This window comes from Marmota monax, unplaced genomic scaffold, assembly GCF_021218885.2.
Source record: "Marmota monax isolate L192 unplaced genomic scaffold, Marmota_monax_Labrador192_F-V1.1 WCK01_AAM20220418_F8-fsc00499, whole genome shotgun sequence".
In the NCBI taxonomy this organism is placed as follows: Eukaryota; Metazoa; Chordata; class Mammalia; order Rodentia; family Sciuridae; genus Marmota; species Marmota monax.
In genome coordinates, this window is record NW_026693013.1 from 36,006 (window position 1) to 55,147 (window position 19,142).

The 19,142-nt window shown below is 47.0% G+C and overlaps 1 gene segment (V, D, J or C); it reads right to left on the bottom strand.

Annotated features, from left to right (window-relative positions):
• Nucleotides 1-10,312: 10,312 nt before the first annotated feature.
• LOC124098426 (immunoglobulin heavy variable 4-38-2-like) lies at nucleotides 10,313-18,070 on the bottom strand. The segment is given in 4 exon segments: nucleotides 10,313-10,399; nucleotides 11,323-11,633; nucleotides 11,719-11,767; nucleotides 17,924-18,070. Coding segments are annotated over 4 exon segments (594 nt in total).
• Between the last annotated feature and the right edge of the window lie 1,072 nt (nucleotides 18,071-19,142).

Here is a 19,142-nt window from a genome sequence, read left to right on the forward strand (position 1 = left end):
AACTCTGAGGGTCTCCTTACATTTCCATGCAATTTCCCTTCTCTCTCCCTTTCCCTCCCACCTCTCATCCCTGTTTAATGTTAATCTTCTTCTCATGGTCTTTGACCCTACTCTGTTCTTAGTTACTCTCCTTATATCAAAGAAGACATTTGGCATTTGTTTTTTAGGGACTGGCTAGCTTCACTTAGCATAATCTGCTCTAATTCCATCCATTTCCCTGTAAATTCTATGATTTTGTCATTTTTTTAATGCAGAGTAATACTCCATTGTGTATAAATGCCACATTTTTTTTATCCATTCATCTATTGAAGGGCATCTAGGTTGGTTCCATTGTCTTGCTATTGTGAATTGTGCTGCTATGAACATCGATGTAGCAGTGTCCCTGTAGCATGCTCTTTTTAGGTCTTTAGGGAATAGACCCAGAAGGGGAATAGCTGGGTCAAATGGTGGCTCCATTCCCAGCTTTCCAAGAAATCTCCATACTGCTTTCCAAATTGGCTGCACCAATTTGCAGTCCCACCAGCAATGTACAAGTGTACCCTTTTCCCCACATCCTCGCCAGCACTTGTTGTTGTTTGACTTCATAATGGCTGCCAATCTTACTGCAGTGAGATGGTATCTTAGGGTGGTTTTGATTTGCATTTCTCTGACTGCAAGAGATGGTGAGCATTTTTTCATGTACTTGTTGATTGATTGTATGTCCTCCTCTGAGAAGTGTCTGTTCAAGTCCTTGGCCCATTTGTTGATTGGGTTGTTTGTTCTCTTATTGTCTAGTTTTTTGAGTTCTTTGTGTACTCTGGATATTAGGGCTCTATCTGAAGTGTGAGGAGTAAAGATTTGTTCCCAGGATGTAGGCTCTCTATTTACCTCTCTTATTGTTTCTTTTGCTGAGAAAAAACTTTTTAGTTTCAGTAAGTCCCATTTGTTGATTCCAGTTATTAAATTTTGTGCTATGGGTGTCCTATTGAGGAATTTGGAGCCCGACCCCACCGACTGTAGATCGTAGCCAACTTTTTCTTCTATCAGATGGTATGTCCCTGATTTGATATCAAGCTCCTTGATCCATTTTGAATTAACTTTTGTGCATGGCGAGAGAAAGGGATTCAGTTTCATTTTGTTGCATATGGATTTCCAGTTTTCCCAGCACCATTTGTTGAAGATGCTATCCTTCCTCCATTGCATGGTTTTAGCCCCTTTATCAAATATAAGGTAGTTGTAGTTTTGTAGATTGGTTTCTGTGTCCTCTATTCTGTACCATTGGTCCACCTGCCTGTTTTGGTACCAGTACCATGCTGTTTTTGTTACTATTGCTCTGTAGTATAGTTTGAAGTCTGGTATCACTATACCGTCTGATTCACACTTCCTGCTTAGCATTGTTTTTGCTATTCTGGGTCGTTTATTTTTCCATATGAATTTCATGATTGCTTTCTCTATTTCTACAAGAAATGCCGTTGGGATTTTGATTGGCATTGCATTAAACCTATAGAGAACTTTTGGTAATATCGCCATTTTGATGATGTTAGTTCTGCCTATCCATGAACAGGGTATATTTTTCCATTTTCTAAGATCTTCTTCTATTTCTCTCTTTAGGGTTCTGTAGTTTTCATTGTATAAGTCTTTCACCTCTTTTGTTAGGTTGATTCCCAAGTATTTTATTTTTTTTGAAGATATTGTGAATGGAGTGGTTGTCCTCATTTCCATTTCAGAGGATTTGTCGCTGATATACAGGAATGCCTTTGATTTATGCGTGTTGATTTTATATCCTGCCACTTTGCTGAATTCATTTATCAGCTCTAATAGTTTCTTTGTAGACCCTTTTGGATCTGCTAGGTATAGAATCATGTCATCTGCAAATAGTGATAATTTAAGTTCTTCTTTTCCTATTTTGATGCCTTTAATTTCTTTCATCTGTCTAATTGCTCTGGCCAGTGTTTCGAGAACTATGTTGAACAGAAGTGGTGAGAGAGGGCATCCCTGTCTTGTTCCAGATTTTAGAGGGAATGCCTTCAGTTTTTCTCCATTCAGAATTTTGCTAGCTTGAGGCTTAGCATAGATTGCTTTTACAATATTGAGGTATGTTCCTGTTATCCCTAGTTTTTCTAGAGTTTTGAACATAAAGGGATGCTGTATTTTGTCAAATGCTTTTTCCGCATCTATCGAGATGATCATATGGTTCTTATTTTTAAGTCTATTGATGTGGTGAATAACATTTATTGATTTCTGTATATTGAACCAGCCTTGCATCCCAGGGATGAATCCTACTTGATCATGGTGCACAATTTTTTTGATATGTTTTTGTATCCGATTCGCCAGAATTTTATTGAGGGTTTTTGCATCTAGGTTCATTAGAGATATTGGTCTGTAGTTTTCTTTCTTTGAAGTGTCTTTGTCTGGTTTAGGTATCAGGGTGATGTTGGCCTCGTAGAATGAATTTGGAAGTTCTCCCTCTTTTTCCATTTCCTGAAGTAGCTTGAAAAGTATTGGTATTATTTCCTCTTTAAAGGTTTTGTAAAACACTGCTCTATACCCACCCGGTCCTGGGCTTTTCTTAGTTGGTAGTCTTTTGATGGTTTCTTCTATTTCCTCGATTGATATTGGTCTGTTTAGGTTGTCTATATCCTCCTGACTCAATCTGGGCAGATCATATGACTTAAGAAATTTATCTATGCCTTCACTATCTTCTAATTTATTGGAGTATAAGGATTCAAAATAATTTTTGATTATCTTCTGTATATCTGAAGTGTCTGTTGTGATATTGCCTTTTTCATCCCGTATGCTAGTAATTTGAGTTCTCTCTCTTCTTCTTTTCGCTAGCATGGCTAAGGGTCTGTCGATTTTGTTTATATTTTCAAAGAACCAACTTTTAGTTTTGTCAATTTTTTCAATTGTTTCTTTTGTTTCAATTTCATTAATTTCAGCTCTGATTTTCATTATTTCTTGCCTTCTACTTCTTTTGCTGTTGTTTTGCTCTTCTTTTTCTAGGATTTTGAGATGAAGTATGAGATCATTTATTTGTTGTTTTTTTCTTTTTTTAAGGAATGAACTCCAAGCAATGAATTTTCCTCTTAGAACTGCTTTCAATGTGTCCCATAGATTCCGATATGTTGTGTCTGTGTTTTCATTAATCTCTAAGAATTTTTTAATTTCCTCCTTGATGTCTTCTATAACCCATTGATCATTCAGTAACCTATTGTTCATTCTCCAAGTGATGTATTCTTTTTCCTTCCTTCTTTTATCGTTGATTTTCAGTTCCATTCCATTATGATCAGATAGGATGCATGGTATTATCTCTACTCCTTTATATTGTCTAAGAGTTTCCCTGTGACATAATATATGATCTTTTTTTGAGAAGGATCCATGTGCTGCTGAGAAAAAAGTGTAACTGCTTGATATTGGGTGGTATATTCTATATATGTCAATTAAGTCTAGGTTATTAATTGTGTTATTGAGTTCTATAGTTTCCTTATTCAACTTTTGTTTGGAAGATCTGTCCAGTGGCGAGAGAGGTGTGTTGAAGTCTCCCATGATTATTGTGTGGTGGTCTATTAGACTCTTGAACTTGAGAAGAGTTTGTTTGATGAACAAAGCTGCACCATTGTTTGGGGCATATATATTTATGATTGTTATGTCTTGTTGGTGTGTGGTTCCCTTAAGCAGTATGTAGTGTCCCTCTTTATCCCTTTTGATTAACTTTGGCTTGAAATCTATTTTATTTGATATTAGTATGGACACTCCTGCTTGTTTCCGAAGTCCATATGAGTGATATGATTTTTCCCAACCTTCACCTTCAGCCTATGTATGTCTTTTCCTATCAAATGCGTCTCCTGTAGGCAGCATATTGTTGGGTCTTGTATTGTGATCCATTCTACTAGCCTGTGTCTCTTGATTGGTGAGTTTAAGCCATTGACATTTAGGGTTATTATTGAGATATGGGTTGTTCTAACAGCCGTATTTGTTTATTTATGTTACTAAACATGGTTTGTTTTCCTCTTTGATTATTTCCCCCCTTTAGTGTCCTACCTCCCACTGTTGGTTTTCATTGTTATTTTCCATTTCCTCTTCCTGTAATGTTTTGCCAAGGATGTTTTGAAGAGATGGTTTTCTAGCTGCAAATTCTTTTAACTTTTGTTTATTGTGGAAGGTTTTAATTTCACCTTCATTCTGAAGCTTAATTTCACTGGAAACACAATTCTTGGTTGGAACCCATTTTCTTTCAGTGTTTGAAATATGTTATTCCAGGATCTTCTAGCTTTCAGAGTCTGTGTTGAAAGATCAGCTGTTATCCTGATTGGCTTACCTCTAAATGTGATCTGCTTCCTTTCTCTTGTAGCTTTTAAAATTCTCTCCTTATTCTGTATGTTGGGCATCTTCATTATAATGTGTCTAGGTGTGGGTCTCTTATGATTTTGCACATTCGGCGTCCTGTAGGCTTCTAGGATTTGGGATTCTGTCTCATTCTTCAAGTCTGGGAAGTTTTCTCGTATTATTTCATTGAATAGATTGCTCATTCCTTTCTTTTGAAACTCTGTCCCTTCCTGTATCCCAATGACTGTTAAATTTGGTCTCTTGATGTTATCCCATATTTCTTGGATGTTCTGCTCATGGTTTCTTAACAGTCTTGCTGAGCTGTCTATGTTCTTTTCAGGTTGAAATACTTTATCTTCATTGTCTGATGTTCTATCTTCTAAGTGTTCTACTCTGCTGGTAGTATTCTCAATTGAGTTTTTAAGTTGGTTTATTGCTTCCTGCATTTCTAGGATTTCTGTTTGTTTTTTATAACCTCTATCTCCCTGTATAGTTGATCTTTTGCTTCTTGGATTTGTTTATGTAATTCATTGTTGAAGTGATCTTTCATTGTCTGATTTTGCTGTCTGATGTCTTCCTTGAGACTCCAGATCATCTGAAGCATGTATATCCTGAATTCTTTAACTGACATTCCATCTGCTGCAGCTATTACCTCTTCTAACGTTGAGTTGACCTGCATTGCTTGTGGTCCTTTCTTTCCTTGTCTCTTCATACTGTTCGCGTTCCTTTCTACTTGGTGCAACTGTTGTGCTATTGAATTTTCCCCCTATATATTTATATTGGTCTTGTATAGTTGCAAAGTCTCCCTCGCAGGCGCGGGCGGCGGCTCTGCCCCTCCTCCAATTGGGGCAATGTGCCTACCATGCCGGCAGGCTGCTGGGCCTGCTCTGCCGGTCGGTAGCAGGTCCGCCTACTTTGCAGGCGCAGGCAGCGGCACTGCCCCTCTGCAGGCCTCTGGGGCTGTTCTGCCAGTGGGTCGCAGGTCCGCCTACCTTGCAGGCGTGGGGGTGGGGGAGCGGCTCTACCCTTCCTCAGGCCACTGGGCCTGTTCTGTCTGTTGGTTGCAGGTCTGGCCTGTTCTGATGGTGGTCACAGTTCCGTCTACCTTGCAGGCGCGGGGGGAGGGGGCGACTCTGCCTCTCAGCAGGCCGCTGCTCCTCTTCTGCCGGTGAGTCGCAGGCCCGCCTACCTTGCAGGAGTGATTGGAAGCTCTGTCCCGCCGCGGGCCACTGGGCCTTTTCTGTCGGTGGTCACAGTTCCGCCTACCTGGCATGTGTGGGGGGTGTGGGGCAGCTCTGCCGCTCAGCAGGCCGCTGGGCCTGCTCTGTGGGTAGTCACAGTTCCCTCTACCTTGTCGGTGCAGGGGGAGGGGGCGGCTCTGCCTCTCAGCAGGCCGCTGCTCCTCTTCTTCCGGTGGGTCGCAGGCATGCCTACCTTGCAGGAGTCCCCAATAACTTTTAAATTCAGACTTTTCATGCTATCCATATTTCTTGAATGTCCTGCTCATGGTTTCTTACCATTTTCACTGTGTGTTCTACATTCTTTACAAGATTATATATTTGTCTTCATTGTCTGACATCCTGTATTCCAAGTGGACTAATATATTGGTGATGCTTTCAATTGGAGCTTTAATTTGGTTTATTGTTTCTTTCATTTCAAGGATTTTTGTTTGCTAATTTCTTAGAACCTCTATCTCCCCATTGAAGTAATCTTTTCTTCCTGTATTTTCTTATGTAACTCTCTATCAAAATGATCTTATGCTCGTGTAGTTGCTCTCTTATATTATCCATTAATCCACAGAACATTTTAATTATGTGCATCGTGAACTCCCTCACTGTGATTCATCTGTGGTGCTGGCCATGGATTCTAATAATGCCATATCTTGTTTTGTTTCGGGCACTTTCTTCCCTGGTCTATTTATGTTGATTGTGTGTCTTCCCTTCTAGCACTGTGGATCTATGTCGTTAACATTTTAACCCTATTGGTTTATAGTGCCCCTTCAGGGTTCCAATATCTCTTGTTTAAGGGGAAAGACAATGTTAACAGATCCCATTACAAACAGTATATAACCTTAAGTTGTATACAACCTCAAATTGTTGCTATTAAGATGTTAATACTTTGGTCATGATGTACAGAAATGGTGAATTCTATTATTATCTACAATGTAATCAGTAGGTTTGCAACAGGGCTTACAGGTTGTGATGGTGGACAAAGAACCTGAGGTGAGGTGTAGGATGTTATGCCTACAGAACTGGTGAAACATTGTGGTTATTTTAGCAAGGAAGTTCCTTCATTCCCAGGAGCTTCTGGACCTGAGGAAGAGGTCAAGGCAGATAAGATTCTAACATGGAGGAAATTTCTATAGCAACGAGGCATTCTATGCCTTTGCCCAGAAACTTTCCCAGTCACCAAGTATGCCACAGCCATGAAGTCATCAGGGACCCCAACATCAGACACTGGTCTCCCAGTAACTGTTAAACTCCCCATGCTTTATCCTGGTGCTCTGCAGCTCACAGGGCACCTGTGGCCCACAGGCAGGCTGTGCTTCACAGCAACTGGGGCAGAGCAGCTGGTGGGCTCCCCACACCAAGAAGGGATGGGTGATTGACAGCTAGGTGTGCACAGCCTGGGACTTCTCATGGTGCCTGGCACCCCTGTGTCGGGGTGCTGTCCTCTGCTTCACTAGGGCTAGGTTTCAGTGTAAGTATGAAATTATAGCTGGAATCACCAGCTGAGTGTCTGATGGAGAGAGATGCTGACATTTTTAATCATATTAACAATGAAACACCATCACACGTAAAAGAAAACAAAATACAACATATTAATTTATAATCAGGTTTTTAAAAATATATTCAACTGTCAATACCTAAATCTCATTTACTTACCTGAGTACAATTTTTATAGTCAGAAATGTGAGATTAAGCAATCAAACACAGGGTCTCTGCAAGTGAGAGGCACAGTGTTTAGAGGAGATAATCCCTGCATCCACTGAGCTCAGGCATGGGCTAAACAAGACCCCAGAGCAAGTCCTGAGGTTTCAATGAGACAAAGCAGACAGAAAATATAGCATGTCAGAAGATAGATATTGGGAGAATTATGTCTTTATTTAGATGAAATGTCCCTTTTGTTCACTAAATTACAATAAATTGTACAACGTAAACTATTACTCAGGTATGTCTCAGGCCACCATAGGTATACAACAAAGAAACATCATTGTATTTGTACTTAATATGAAGAAAAATAGAGAGTAAATTGCAGAGATGATAACAGGCAGGAAAATTTCAGGTAGGAAATAGGGACAGGGAGCAAGTACTCTGCTATAAAATTTTGCTTATTTATCTATAAATTCATCAAAATGAACCACACATTTTGCACAATTACATCCAAAATAAAATATTAAAATATAGAGAAAATTGGAAGTATCATTGACAGAAATATAAGTGGCACAAGTTGTTATAAAACATAACACTCTAACTTGGCAACTTACAAATTTATTATGCAAAATCAATGCTATAGCTCTAAACACATATTTTTAAACTACATAAATTATTAATTCTGTGGAATGAACAAAAGACTAATTTAGGACAATCTGGGATATAAATATTGCCACTGCTCATCCTCACCCAGACTGTAGCTGGTCTCTAGGACAGGGTGGGCACTAACGTGAGCTGGGACAGGGCCCAGGGTGTCCCTGTCTATGACACTGCAATGCAGCCACACTGGCTGGAAACCCAGGCAGGCTCCAAGCTGCCTCTCCCCAGCAGCCAGCTGTCCTGGGGCTTCTCAGGCTAAGGGTCACCTCACAGGAAGATGGGGTCAGAGTGGTCCTGGGCACAGTGTTTCTTGAGAGTCCTTAGGTCAGGGGCAGAGCTGACCCACAGTCAGACCAAGAGAAGAAACACCTCCATGCACAGCTGACCACTCTCTCTCCTGGGTCTTTGCAAATGGAGACCCTGTCTCTCCAACATCTTGTTCAGGTCACCTCTGTCCACAGGGCATGCACAGCTTCATGATGAGTGGGAGTATCCACACTTTGGAGCCCTGGGTGTGAGGTGTGCGTGTCATAGAGGCTCATCATGAGGGGCAGACAGCTCCCACACACCAAGGTTCACTCTGAATATGTACATTTTTATGCATTTTAATAAGTTTTAAGGTTTTCTGTCAACATTTTCAGCTCAGTCCATGGATATTTGTATCAGATAATTCCTTTACAATTCATCCTTAACATGTGAAAACAACTCCCTCTAGACATTGCCAATGGTCCCCAGGGGTAGAAAGTTCTGGCACTAAGTGGGCTCCAATAATGTGTGCACTGTGTCCTGATCCATCAAAGGAAGAACAGTAGATGAAGTGGGAATGGGAAGGAGTCATGGGAAGGGGACAGGGGATCCACCTGAAAAGGCAGGGACCAAGACATGGCGTCAGGAGGTTGTAAAGTTAAGCAGGTGTGGGGGAGCTCACCTGGAGCCCCAGGGACACTGAGGGCTGAGGCAGGAGAATCATAACTTCAAGGTCAGCCTGGGCATCTTAGGGAGAACCTGTCTCAAAATAAGACACAAATAAGCCAGGAATGGAGCTCAAGGGTGGAACTCCTTGGATTCAATCCCCGGTGATGAAAAGAAAAATCTGTAAACTTCACTTGAACTACGCTGTTCAGGAAATGTCACTGAAAATTCATCTCCATCTGCAAAACTGCCTGGTCTGTGCTGAGAGAATTCCAGAGAAGACTTAGAGACGAATCACCTCACAGAGGGTCTGGCAGAGGAGGGACCTCGAGAATCTGCAGGCAAGGTGGAGTCCGGAGGTGCTGGTGGCAGGGATCTCAGGGCCTGAGCTGAGCTGCTCCCTCCTCCCTCTGCACCTGCTCCTGGGTGACCCTGAGTTCCCTGTGTGCTGAGCGCCCCCTGCTGGCCCTGAGGGCCCTGCAGAAGGTTTGTGTCTGGGCTAAAACTGAGGTGAGCCCTGTGGGTAAAGCAGAGAATGCCAGGTGCCCAGGTGCTGGACACGGAGCTACAGGACCTGCTTGTCCAGCTGGACTTTGGTCTCACTTTGCTCCCATCCCTTTATTCTATGCCTCATTTCTAACTTTCAAACTGGAGATGTTGACTCTGCACCTTTATATATCAGACACCTGGAACTTGGTTTTGAACTTTACTCCCACAGTGAGGAGTTTCCATTGGGCCTCAGAAGAGATTTTGTGCCTTGGCTTTGGGTCACCCTGGGGCTGTTAGGACAGTGCTGACTCTTGAAGGTGGGCTCAGTGAGTTTTGAAATGTGAGATGGGCCTGAATATTGGGGGCCTGGGGAAGAACACTAAGGTTTAGAAATGAAGTGTCCCCAAGAGATTGTGTGCCAATGCAATGATTTGTAGAGGTGGAAAGATTAGATCATGAGCATTGGAACATAATAAGTGGACTCATGCACGTATGTGTATCACCTGGGTGGCAACCAAATGTGGGAAGGCTGTGTTGGTAGAGGTAGGTCACTGGGCGTGTGCTTTTGGGGTTGTAATTGTGTCCCTGGTGAGCAGAGCTCTCTCTAAGCTTCCTTGTTACCATATCCTGAGCTGGTTTCCCTTCTGCCATGATGGTCTCCCTCACCTAGGACCAGAGCTGTGGAGTCAGCTGACTGTGAACTGAGACATATGGAGGTCTTGAAGGAGCTCAGGATGGGCAGAGTGGGCTTCAGCTCCCACAGGGGTGTGGCCTTGCCCTGTCCTGCACCTGTGTCTGCTGTGGGCACCCTGCTCCTTCCTGGGTGCACACTCAGGTCACTCACCCCACACTCCAGGGACACAAGGGTGAGGAGTGGACCCAGTGCCCTCTGTGCACACTGAGACCAGGTGAGCTGAGGGTGTCCAGGTCAGTGAGTCACAGCCAAGTCACTTTGTGGGGTGAACTGAGATGAGGCTTAAGGTGGGCACAGGGTTCCTGAGCCTGGCAGAGCTGGCATTTGGGCTCTGGGATTGTGAAGTGGGAGGCAGCAGGGAGCTCTATACCACCCAGAGTCAGGAGAGGCCCACTGCCCTGCAGACACCCAGACTGACACCAGACACTGCCATGGTCCCTGAGGTGGAGCCCAGCAGCAGCAGGACCTGTGGACACCACATCCACATGCAGGACATCACCTCTCAGGTAAAGGCTCAGGCAACTCATGAACCAGGGTGGGAGAGGTCACCAGGGAGAGATGAGGTGGAGATGTGGCCAAGGGTGGAGGGCAGATGTGCAGTCACCAGGAGAACCACTGTGTCAAAGTTGTTTCTATGATGACAGCTAAGGACACTGTGTGGTAGGCTGAGTAGTGTGTGTGTGTGTGTGTGTGTGTGTGTGTGTGTGGTGGGGTGGCTGAGGACTCTGGGATCCCGTGCTCTGGTCTGGAAGAGGAGGCTGCAACCTTGGTGTGAACTGACAGCTGCCTGCCCTGGGGAGGGTGAGCCCAGGTCAGTGTGTAAAGAGCACCTGGCAGGGTCAGGTTCATGGCTGTGGTGGGTGGAGGTGTCTGAGAGCCTGCTGAGCCTTCCCCATGTGAGTCCTCTGCAGCGGCCCAGGAACTGGCTGCTGGAGCAGGGGGCAGGCCTGGAGCTCAGGGACAGCAATGTGACAAGGTAGCAGAGTCTGCCTTCCAGGGGTCTAACCCATACAGTGTCACACAGAGACACACACACACAACACTCCTGCACACACACACACACACACACACATACACACATAACCTACACACATATATACACAATTGGACACATAGACTCACACGTGTACTGTGCAGCCTGACCTGAGAAGGTGGAGAGAGACACTCCTGACTCCTTAAGAGAAGAGCATGGGATGATCTGAGGCAGAAGAGACCTCCAGATTCTCCATGATGGGATCCAGGGAGACACTTATCACCTGGAGAGAAACCATACACTCTCCTCTGCACTTGCTCAGGGGTGACGGAAGCTCCTGTGTGCTGAGCGCCCCCTGCTGGCCCTGGGCACCCTGCAGGAGGTTTGTGTCTGGGCTCACACTGAGGTCCCCTCACTGTGTCTCTGACACAGTAATAGGTGGCCGTGTCCTCAGTGGTCAGGGAGCTCAGCTGCAGGGAGAACTGGTTCTTGGACGTGTCCCTGGAGATGGACACTCGGCTCTTGATGTATGGGTTGTAGTAAGTGCTACCATCATAACCTATGCACCCTATCCACTCCAGCCCCTTCCCTGGGGGCTGACGGATCCAGCTCCAGCAGTAACCACTGGTGATGGAGTAACCAGAGACAGCACAGGTGAGGGACAGGGTCTGTGAGGACTTCACCAGGCCAGGTCCTGACTCCTGCAGCTGCACCTGGCACAGGACACCTAGGGACAAGGACAGCCACACCCTGTTAGTCACCTGTAGTCACAACCTCCCCATGGACTCAGGTCTGACACTGGGGACACTCACCTTGGGGAGCTGTGACCAGGCACAGGACAAGACCCAGCAGCCTTATCTTCTAGACCACACCTGCCTTCCCAGAGACCTCAGCCCTGTCTGAGAGAGAGCTGGGAGCTCCCACAGCCCAGAGGGCCTTTGAAACCAGAGCAGCAGGAGGAATTTGCATGTGGGTGAGGCTCCTCTGATATCTGGAGAGGCTGAGGTCAGGCTGCCCAGGTCCTCTGTGCTCCTGAGATGTGTCCCTGTCTTGAACCCAGGTGGAGCTTTACCTGTGAGAGGAGAGCAGGTGGTTTCATGGGTGCTGGAAGGCTGTCAGAGGGGGAGCCCACCCTCCTGAGCCCAGCCCTGCTCCTCCAAGCCCTTCCTCCCTGCTCCTGGGAGGGTGTCAGAGTGGCAGGAACGTGCCCAGCATGCAAGAGGCCCAGGTCCACCTCCCAGCCCTGAAGGAGAAGCCCTCAGTGATGACTGAACAGAGCCCAGGGCTGAGGATGGGGTTCCACACATCCAGGAGAAGAGCCCCCTTTGTTCTCAGGACTAGTTCTTCTCTTTCATCTCTGTGAGATTTGGGGGCTGCAGACTGAGCAGGAGAGGAGGGAGCAGGGTCTCAGGAGGGGAGGGGCTTCCTGCTGTGTGCCCACTGCCCTCCCCACCCTGTGCCCTGCTTGTCCTCCTGACTGTCCAGCCAATGCCTGTGGACAGCAGTGGGTGGGAATCTGCCCTGAGCTCCTCCCCTCACCTGTCCTGCCCTCTGGTCTCCACCAGGAGAGGACAGGATGGAGGTGCTGGGCCAGGGGAGAGTCCTGGGGGCAGAGGCAGCTCTCAGCTGCAGCCTGAGGCTGAGAGCCCCTGAGTGCCCCAGAGCAGCAGGGCCAGGCTGACAGCAGACAGGACGGCATGCAGGGCAGGCTGGGTGAGGGAGGAGGCCCAGTCCCCTTCCCTTTGCAGCATCCCTGCAGTGAGACCTGCCTTGCCCACAGCCCAGCATTTAGAGAGAACAGTGGACACTGTCTTTAGTGAGGTGGGGTCACTGAGAGGGCAGGTGTAGTTGCTGACCTCCTGATGAGGTTCAGGAATTGACCTCCTGCCTAACTGAGTGAGCACAGCCCACTAATAAGACATGTGGGCTCCTCTCCATGTTCCCTGTGGTGTTGACCATGAACTCCCTGCAAACACTGAGCCTGCAGCACCTACCTCCTGGTCCTGTGGTGACCCAGGTATGTCTTTGCTGATCTCCATGATTTTGCTGTCTGCAAATGCACATGTCTCTTTTTGTGTTGTTTCCAATTCCTAGCAAATCATTTGATTTAGAAAGCTGTCCTTCCATGTGTACTAATGGAGAGATTTCTATATGCTTCCTCTTCCTACCTGGGGAATCTGAAGCCCCCTCTGTGATAGATTTCCCAACTTTTCTTGGGCCATGGGTAACCCAGTGGGCTCCAGCAAGCCTGAGATGCATGTGGATGTGCTTCATGTAACTTGTCCTTCCACTGCATTGACCACCAGCCTCCCCGGAGACTTCCCATTCATTTCTGTGTTGATCAAAATTTCATGGATCCAACATCTTGGTCTCTTCAGTCTCCTCAATGACTTCCTCACCAATGACGCTTGTTTCTTTGGAACTTTCCTGAGTGACCTCTATCTCAGTTAAGATGATTACTCCTCCAGTTCTTGGGTGATTCACCTGGTTGACAAACAAACTCAGGACCCATGGACAAAATTGCTGTGAGTTATATTTAGAAGAAGATTTCCTGTAAGTCACTTGCTTCCTTTCTAAGCACATCCATCTTGCACCAGGGACAGACTTGGGGATCATTGCAAACACAGCAATCACAATGCACACACATGGCAGGGACTGTGACCTTCCTTAGCTGCTCAGAAAAACTTTTACTCTCAGCAGGAGACAGACACAAGAGGATGGGGATGGGGTTGAGAAACTCTTCTGGGAATTGGGCCTTGGGAGGAAATTGCCTTCTCAGGCAGCTGAGGTCCATGGCCTCTCTGCCCACAGCCATGGTGCCACAGCCAACTACAGGACAGGGGGATGGCCCAGGACCCACCAGGTCTGCCAGGACTGCACCTGGAAGAAGAAAACAGCAGGCACAGAGACATGGCAGGAGGGACTGATGGTGACTAACAATGAATGAATGAGCAGAGCCAGGGTAGGGGGCCTCAGGATGGTCCTGCAACACATGAGAGGAGAACTGATGGGAAACCACCTTAGGAGGACAGACACACGCTGGTCCAATACCCAGATGACCACAGTGAGGCCAACTGCAGTCCAACAGCCATGATGAACTAGGGGCTGGAACTCTGCAGAGAAGTCCTGGCAGGCTGGAGCTGAAGGGCAGGGCACAGTGAGAGAGCCACACCTTGACAGGGGCCACCTGCCTGGGGTGCAGGGAAAGCTAAAGGAGCAGCCCACTGTGGTTCCCCCCTCAGGACTGCAGAGGCCAATGTCACAAGAGCATTTCAACTAACCTAGAGTATACCACTGGGAGAAATCCAGCACTTTCCATGATGAAAGGAACCAGCACCATACTCAGAGGAAGAACAGCAGAGTGAGGCTAAGGATGAGGCCAGGGGGCTCTGTGCAGCTGGACTGTGTAGTGGGGCTGCCCAGAGCCCTCACCCCTGTCCCCCACAGCTCTGAGGACAGAATTGGAGCACTGGATTTAATGTCAGGCCTGCTGGGCTTCAGTCCCTTTCTACATGTCTCTGCCTTTTTCCTTCTCAATGAGAGTACTCACCCCTGCCATACGACTTGGGAGTATAGGACCCCTCTTTGATTTTAAGGCACATGGTAGAGAGTTCCCTGAATCCTGCAGAATCTTGTAGTGGTCAGACATGCTGACCTCTGTTCTGCCTCCCCACATTGTGCAGCTGGTTTTCACAAACTAAAACCACACGCCTGGGGCATGGCTACTATATAGTAGGCTTCAGTGTGCACAGGGCTCTGGGGTCCACCTGGACTTCTGAGCTCTGCTGGAGGATTTGTGACTTTAGGGACTCCAGGATGAGGACTGAATGTGCTCTGCCTTATGAGATGGATGTGAAAGCTTTGTGTCCAGGTATAGAATGACTAGTGTCATAATTGTCCTCCCAAAATAACATGTGCTAAGGTTGTTCTGCAGCCCTGTGTGCTGTTGGAGAGCTGGGGATCCCTCAGGATATGGGGACTTTGAAATTTATGTCAATCACTGTGGACATGAGCTGCAAGTGTGTGGTCAGACCCCATCTCTTCTTCCCTCCCTTTTGATTCCTAGAAACAGGGTGAGGGTGAGCAGCTGTCCCCACAGTGGGCTCTCTGCATTGCCCCCAGCACACCCAAGAAAGGTGTAAATGCAGTGGACTCCTCTCTTCATGGACTAGAACATTGGAAGTCATGAGTCAAAGGAAAGCTCCTCTTCATGTGTTGATGGCCTCAGGCATTTGCCACAGGGGTGCACAGCTGAGGAACCCAATTTAGGTTACAGTGCTAGGAGAAAAGGCCAGGCCTGAAGGACAGCCTCTTCCTGGCCTCATTCTCCTGTCCATGTAAGAAGCTGGCCTCACAGGGGCAGTGCTGGACAGTGGCTATGGTGGTGAGCAAGGTCAGGAGAGGGAGTGGCTGAGACAAGAGGCACATGGCCATGGCTGACACAGGAGCTCTTCTCTGTCCTCACCCAGAGGGTGGCTGTGGGCAGCACACTCACCCTGCAGACCCAGCAGAGCCAGCAGGAGGGATCAGGAGGGCTCTCCTCCCAGGAGGGAGAGTATTGGGTGATGGGTGGACCACGTGTCCTGAGCTGACCACAGGCCATGCTCAGGCACCTGGACCTCTGCTCCTGCCTCCCCAGGATGTGCAGCCACTTTTCACAAACTGAAATGACAGTCCTGAGGTGTGGCCACAGGTAGAGCATGCTCCACCTAACACAGGGCCCTGGGGTCCACAGGAGTACACAAAGATCCTAAAGTCATTTGATTATGATGTTGAGACCTGCAAGGAAAATGTCCCCAAGTCCCAGGATCAGAAAGTTAGCAGAAGCTGGAGGTGGAAACTGAGAGACAGAAGCCAACAGAAATGCAGCACAGGGAAGCACCAGAGGGGCCCAGTGAGTATCAGGTGCACCAGGACAGGGAGCAGGTCCTGAGCAGTTTCCAGTCAGACACCAAGAATCAGTCAGTGACCGTGTCCCTGGGAGTTACCTGAACACATTAAAGGAGGACAATCCACAACTCCAGCAGAGGGAAGCTGAGGAGGTGCTGCTCACCCAGCACAGACTGGACTCAGCACACACAGGCTGGTCCTGAGGTGGGCACACTGAACTTCCAAGGATGTGAATCCAGCCCTGGGAAGGAGTAAGTGTTGGTCTGTGCCACTCTGGTCTGGAGATCAACACCCAACTGCCAACCTGGCAGCTCCCATGGTGCTAACTCTGCAGGCTAACAGGGTGCCCGAGTGTGGAGGTGGGTCTTCGCCACCCTGATTCCAGAAGATTCACTGGGTAGCCCTGGGACACTGGCAGAACTAGAGTATTGGGAGCAATATCCCCTAAGGTCCCAGTACTCTATTTCTACCAGCTACAGGGCCAGCTTGGAGGGCAGCAGGCAAGAGAGCTCACCCTGTGTAGCATGTCCTGAGGCCAGCAAAGACATGGGGTGGGACAGCCTGAGGCTTGGGCACAGGACCTCTCTTCATTGTGCACAGAAGTTGGGACATGGAGTCTAAGCATCCTGTCATTAACTCATTAACATGGTTGTTGAAGCACTTTTAATAATCACATTTTGTCGCTTGTATATGTCTATATGTGGAAAATATGCTGTGCACAGAGGAAGAAGGTAATTTAGGCTGTCCCTGCTGGCCCTGGGCATGGCCCTGGAGCACATGGACCTGGCTGAAATGGGTCAGGCAGAGGGAGACCATGACCACACCATCCCTCATGTTTTTGTTTGGTTGCATCAGGTCCTGGAAAGAGAGAGGACAGTGGCCCTGCAGATGGGAAGGTGCAGGGAGGGCAAGGGTGAGGGTGAGTGGTGAGGGCCACGTGCAGAGAGGGCCTTGTCCTGGGGCTCTGCAGCTCACAGGGCAGCTGTGGCCCACAGCCAGGCTGTGCTTCACAGTGACTGGGGCAGAGCAGCTGGTGGTCTCCCCACTTCCAGGAGGGACAGATGATGGACAGCTGGGTGTGTACAGTCTGGGACCCATCTTGGTGCCTGGCACCCCTGTGTCAGGGTGCTGTCCTCTGCGGCAGAACATCTACGTTTCACTGAAAGTGTGGAAGTACAGTTGGAATGGCCAGCTGTGTGTCTGATTGTTTGGGCTTTCTTTCTCCAGCCAGGAGGTCCAAGGACCAGGGTAGAGGAGAGTATGTCTTCACAGTCACTAATTAAGACCTCAGGACACCAAGCAGGAAGCAGGTCTGATTTTATTGTGCAGTTATTGTGTGTATATATACTCAGGCAGTACCTTAGCAGATTACAGGCAGCCACCAATGCAGTTTCTGCTAAATGTCCTTGCAGCGACCAATCGAGGAGTGGCCCATGGAGCAAACACAGGGACTGCACACAAGGTCTCAAGCCCAGGGCTATGCCCATGGGGTAAGCAGCCTGCCTCTTACATGCCTGGCACAAAGGGAGTGGCCTGCCACTCAGACACCCTCAACATATGCCACATATGCAGTACTCCATGCACCTGTCCCCGCATATCCCCCCTCTGACTGTGCCACAAGGACCTCAGCCAGCATTGATGTTTTTCATTTGGTTGCCCTTACATGGCTACATAAACATCTAAAAACACAAGAAAAAGTTATCACTATTATAAACAGTAGGGCCAGGGTAATAGCATTATAAGGATTAGTTAATTTAGCTATCAGGGTTTCAGTTAATCCCTGGAAGAAAGAAGAGGTTGTCAAAATAGACACCTTAGTCTCACTGATTTTGATAGTGTCTTAGAAGGTTTTGCATAGCCATAATACAGTTAGCATCCCAAGTTCCCTTAATATACTGAGAAAAACTGGAGAAATTTAAGGTTACATTTTAAGATACAGCATATTGGGTGACACAAATACTATGAAACTCAGGGTAACAGTGAGCCTTGCAAAATAAACAGAATATCTAGTTGTTCCTGGTGGAGGTCTGTTTCTTGCTGAATGATTAAAATAGCACCTCAGGACATTTTATTTAAGTCATTTTGAAATACAAAGGCTTCTGCTGTGGCAGTAGACACATTGCTCACAGTCTGAGCAGTCTGGATACTCTTAGTGAGTGAAGCAGTGGCAGTGGCTATGGTGGTGATGGTGGCTACCAGGTTGATAATTCCAGCAATGATGAGGCTAATTGCACACCTTCTCTGGTGCAGGATGTCATTCAGAAGACTCTTCATCTCCCTGTTACAAGGTCTCTTCCACTCTCTGGACAAGTTCACTGGAAGTCAGATTGCTGGGGGCAGTTTAAGGGTAAAAAATACATTTAGCTTTCATATCAGGGGTTAGAAAATTTGTGAGCCAGCAGGATGTGGTGACTGAACAAGGGACCTCTGTATGAGTGCTATTTATGCCATCAGTATCATTGATTATTAGCATGGCAAAGGTGTCATAATACAAGCTTGTGCCTTGTGGGTATGGGCATAATTTGGAACAAGGGCAAATCCATGGTCAGAGTCTGGACTCAATATCGACCCATTCATCCAGCCAGCTGCTGCCCATTTGTGGGCCTAGCCACCAGCAATATTGGCGTGATATCCATCATCCATACTGATTTACTGCATACCAGTTCGTAATAGCTCATCCTGTGTAACAGGTAGTGCAGTGCCCCATGTGATTTTGGGGCACAACAGTTACATTCCAGGGAGCTGCACCCACCTAGGCACATAGGTGTTATACTTTCCCAGAGAAATTCCTCTTATCATGGAGATAAGGAATGATAGTGACACATTATTCCATGGGATGATATCATTATCTGAGGGGGGCTTTCCAAAAAGCATTGTTGGGCATGTTGGCAGCAAGGGTTTCTGCATTTGCCATGGGGGAGTCTGTGGCTATAGGTAGTATTAACTAAACCTCTAAGGTCAGTGAGAGACAATCCAACATGTGACTTATTACAGTTATCTACAATAGTTTCATTGGCAAGAGCAAAACAGAGGGGACTGTCTAGATTATAGACTTCATTATCTACTATGGAGAAAAAAGTAGGCACAGTGGGTATAGAAATGCTGATATTGTAGGGGACAGTTACCTCCTGGATGGATAAATCAGGATCAATAAGGTTGGAATTATTGGAAAAGAGCTTGGGTAAAACCTGTCCCAATTAGCAATAGCCAGAAGGGGTGGTCTAGTGGTCAGGGCCCAATTTACCTGACAGGAGGCTTCACTGTTAGCAGTGAGCATTGTACACAGTAGGACCACAATCATAGCCCCAGGGATGTGGTTGCCACCAGGCAAAGGAGCCAATCTGGT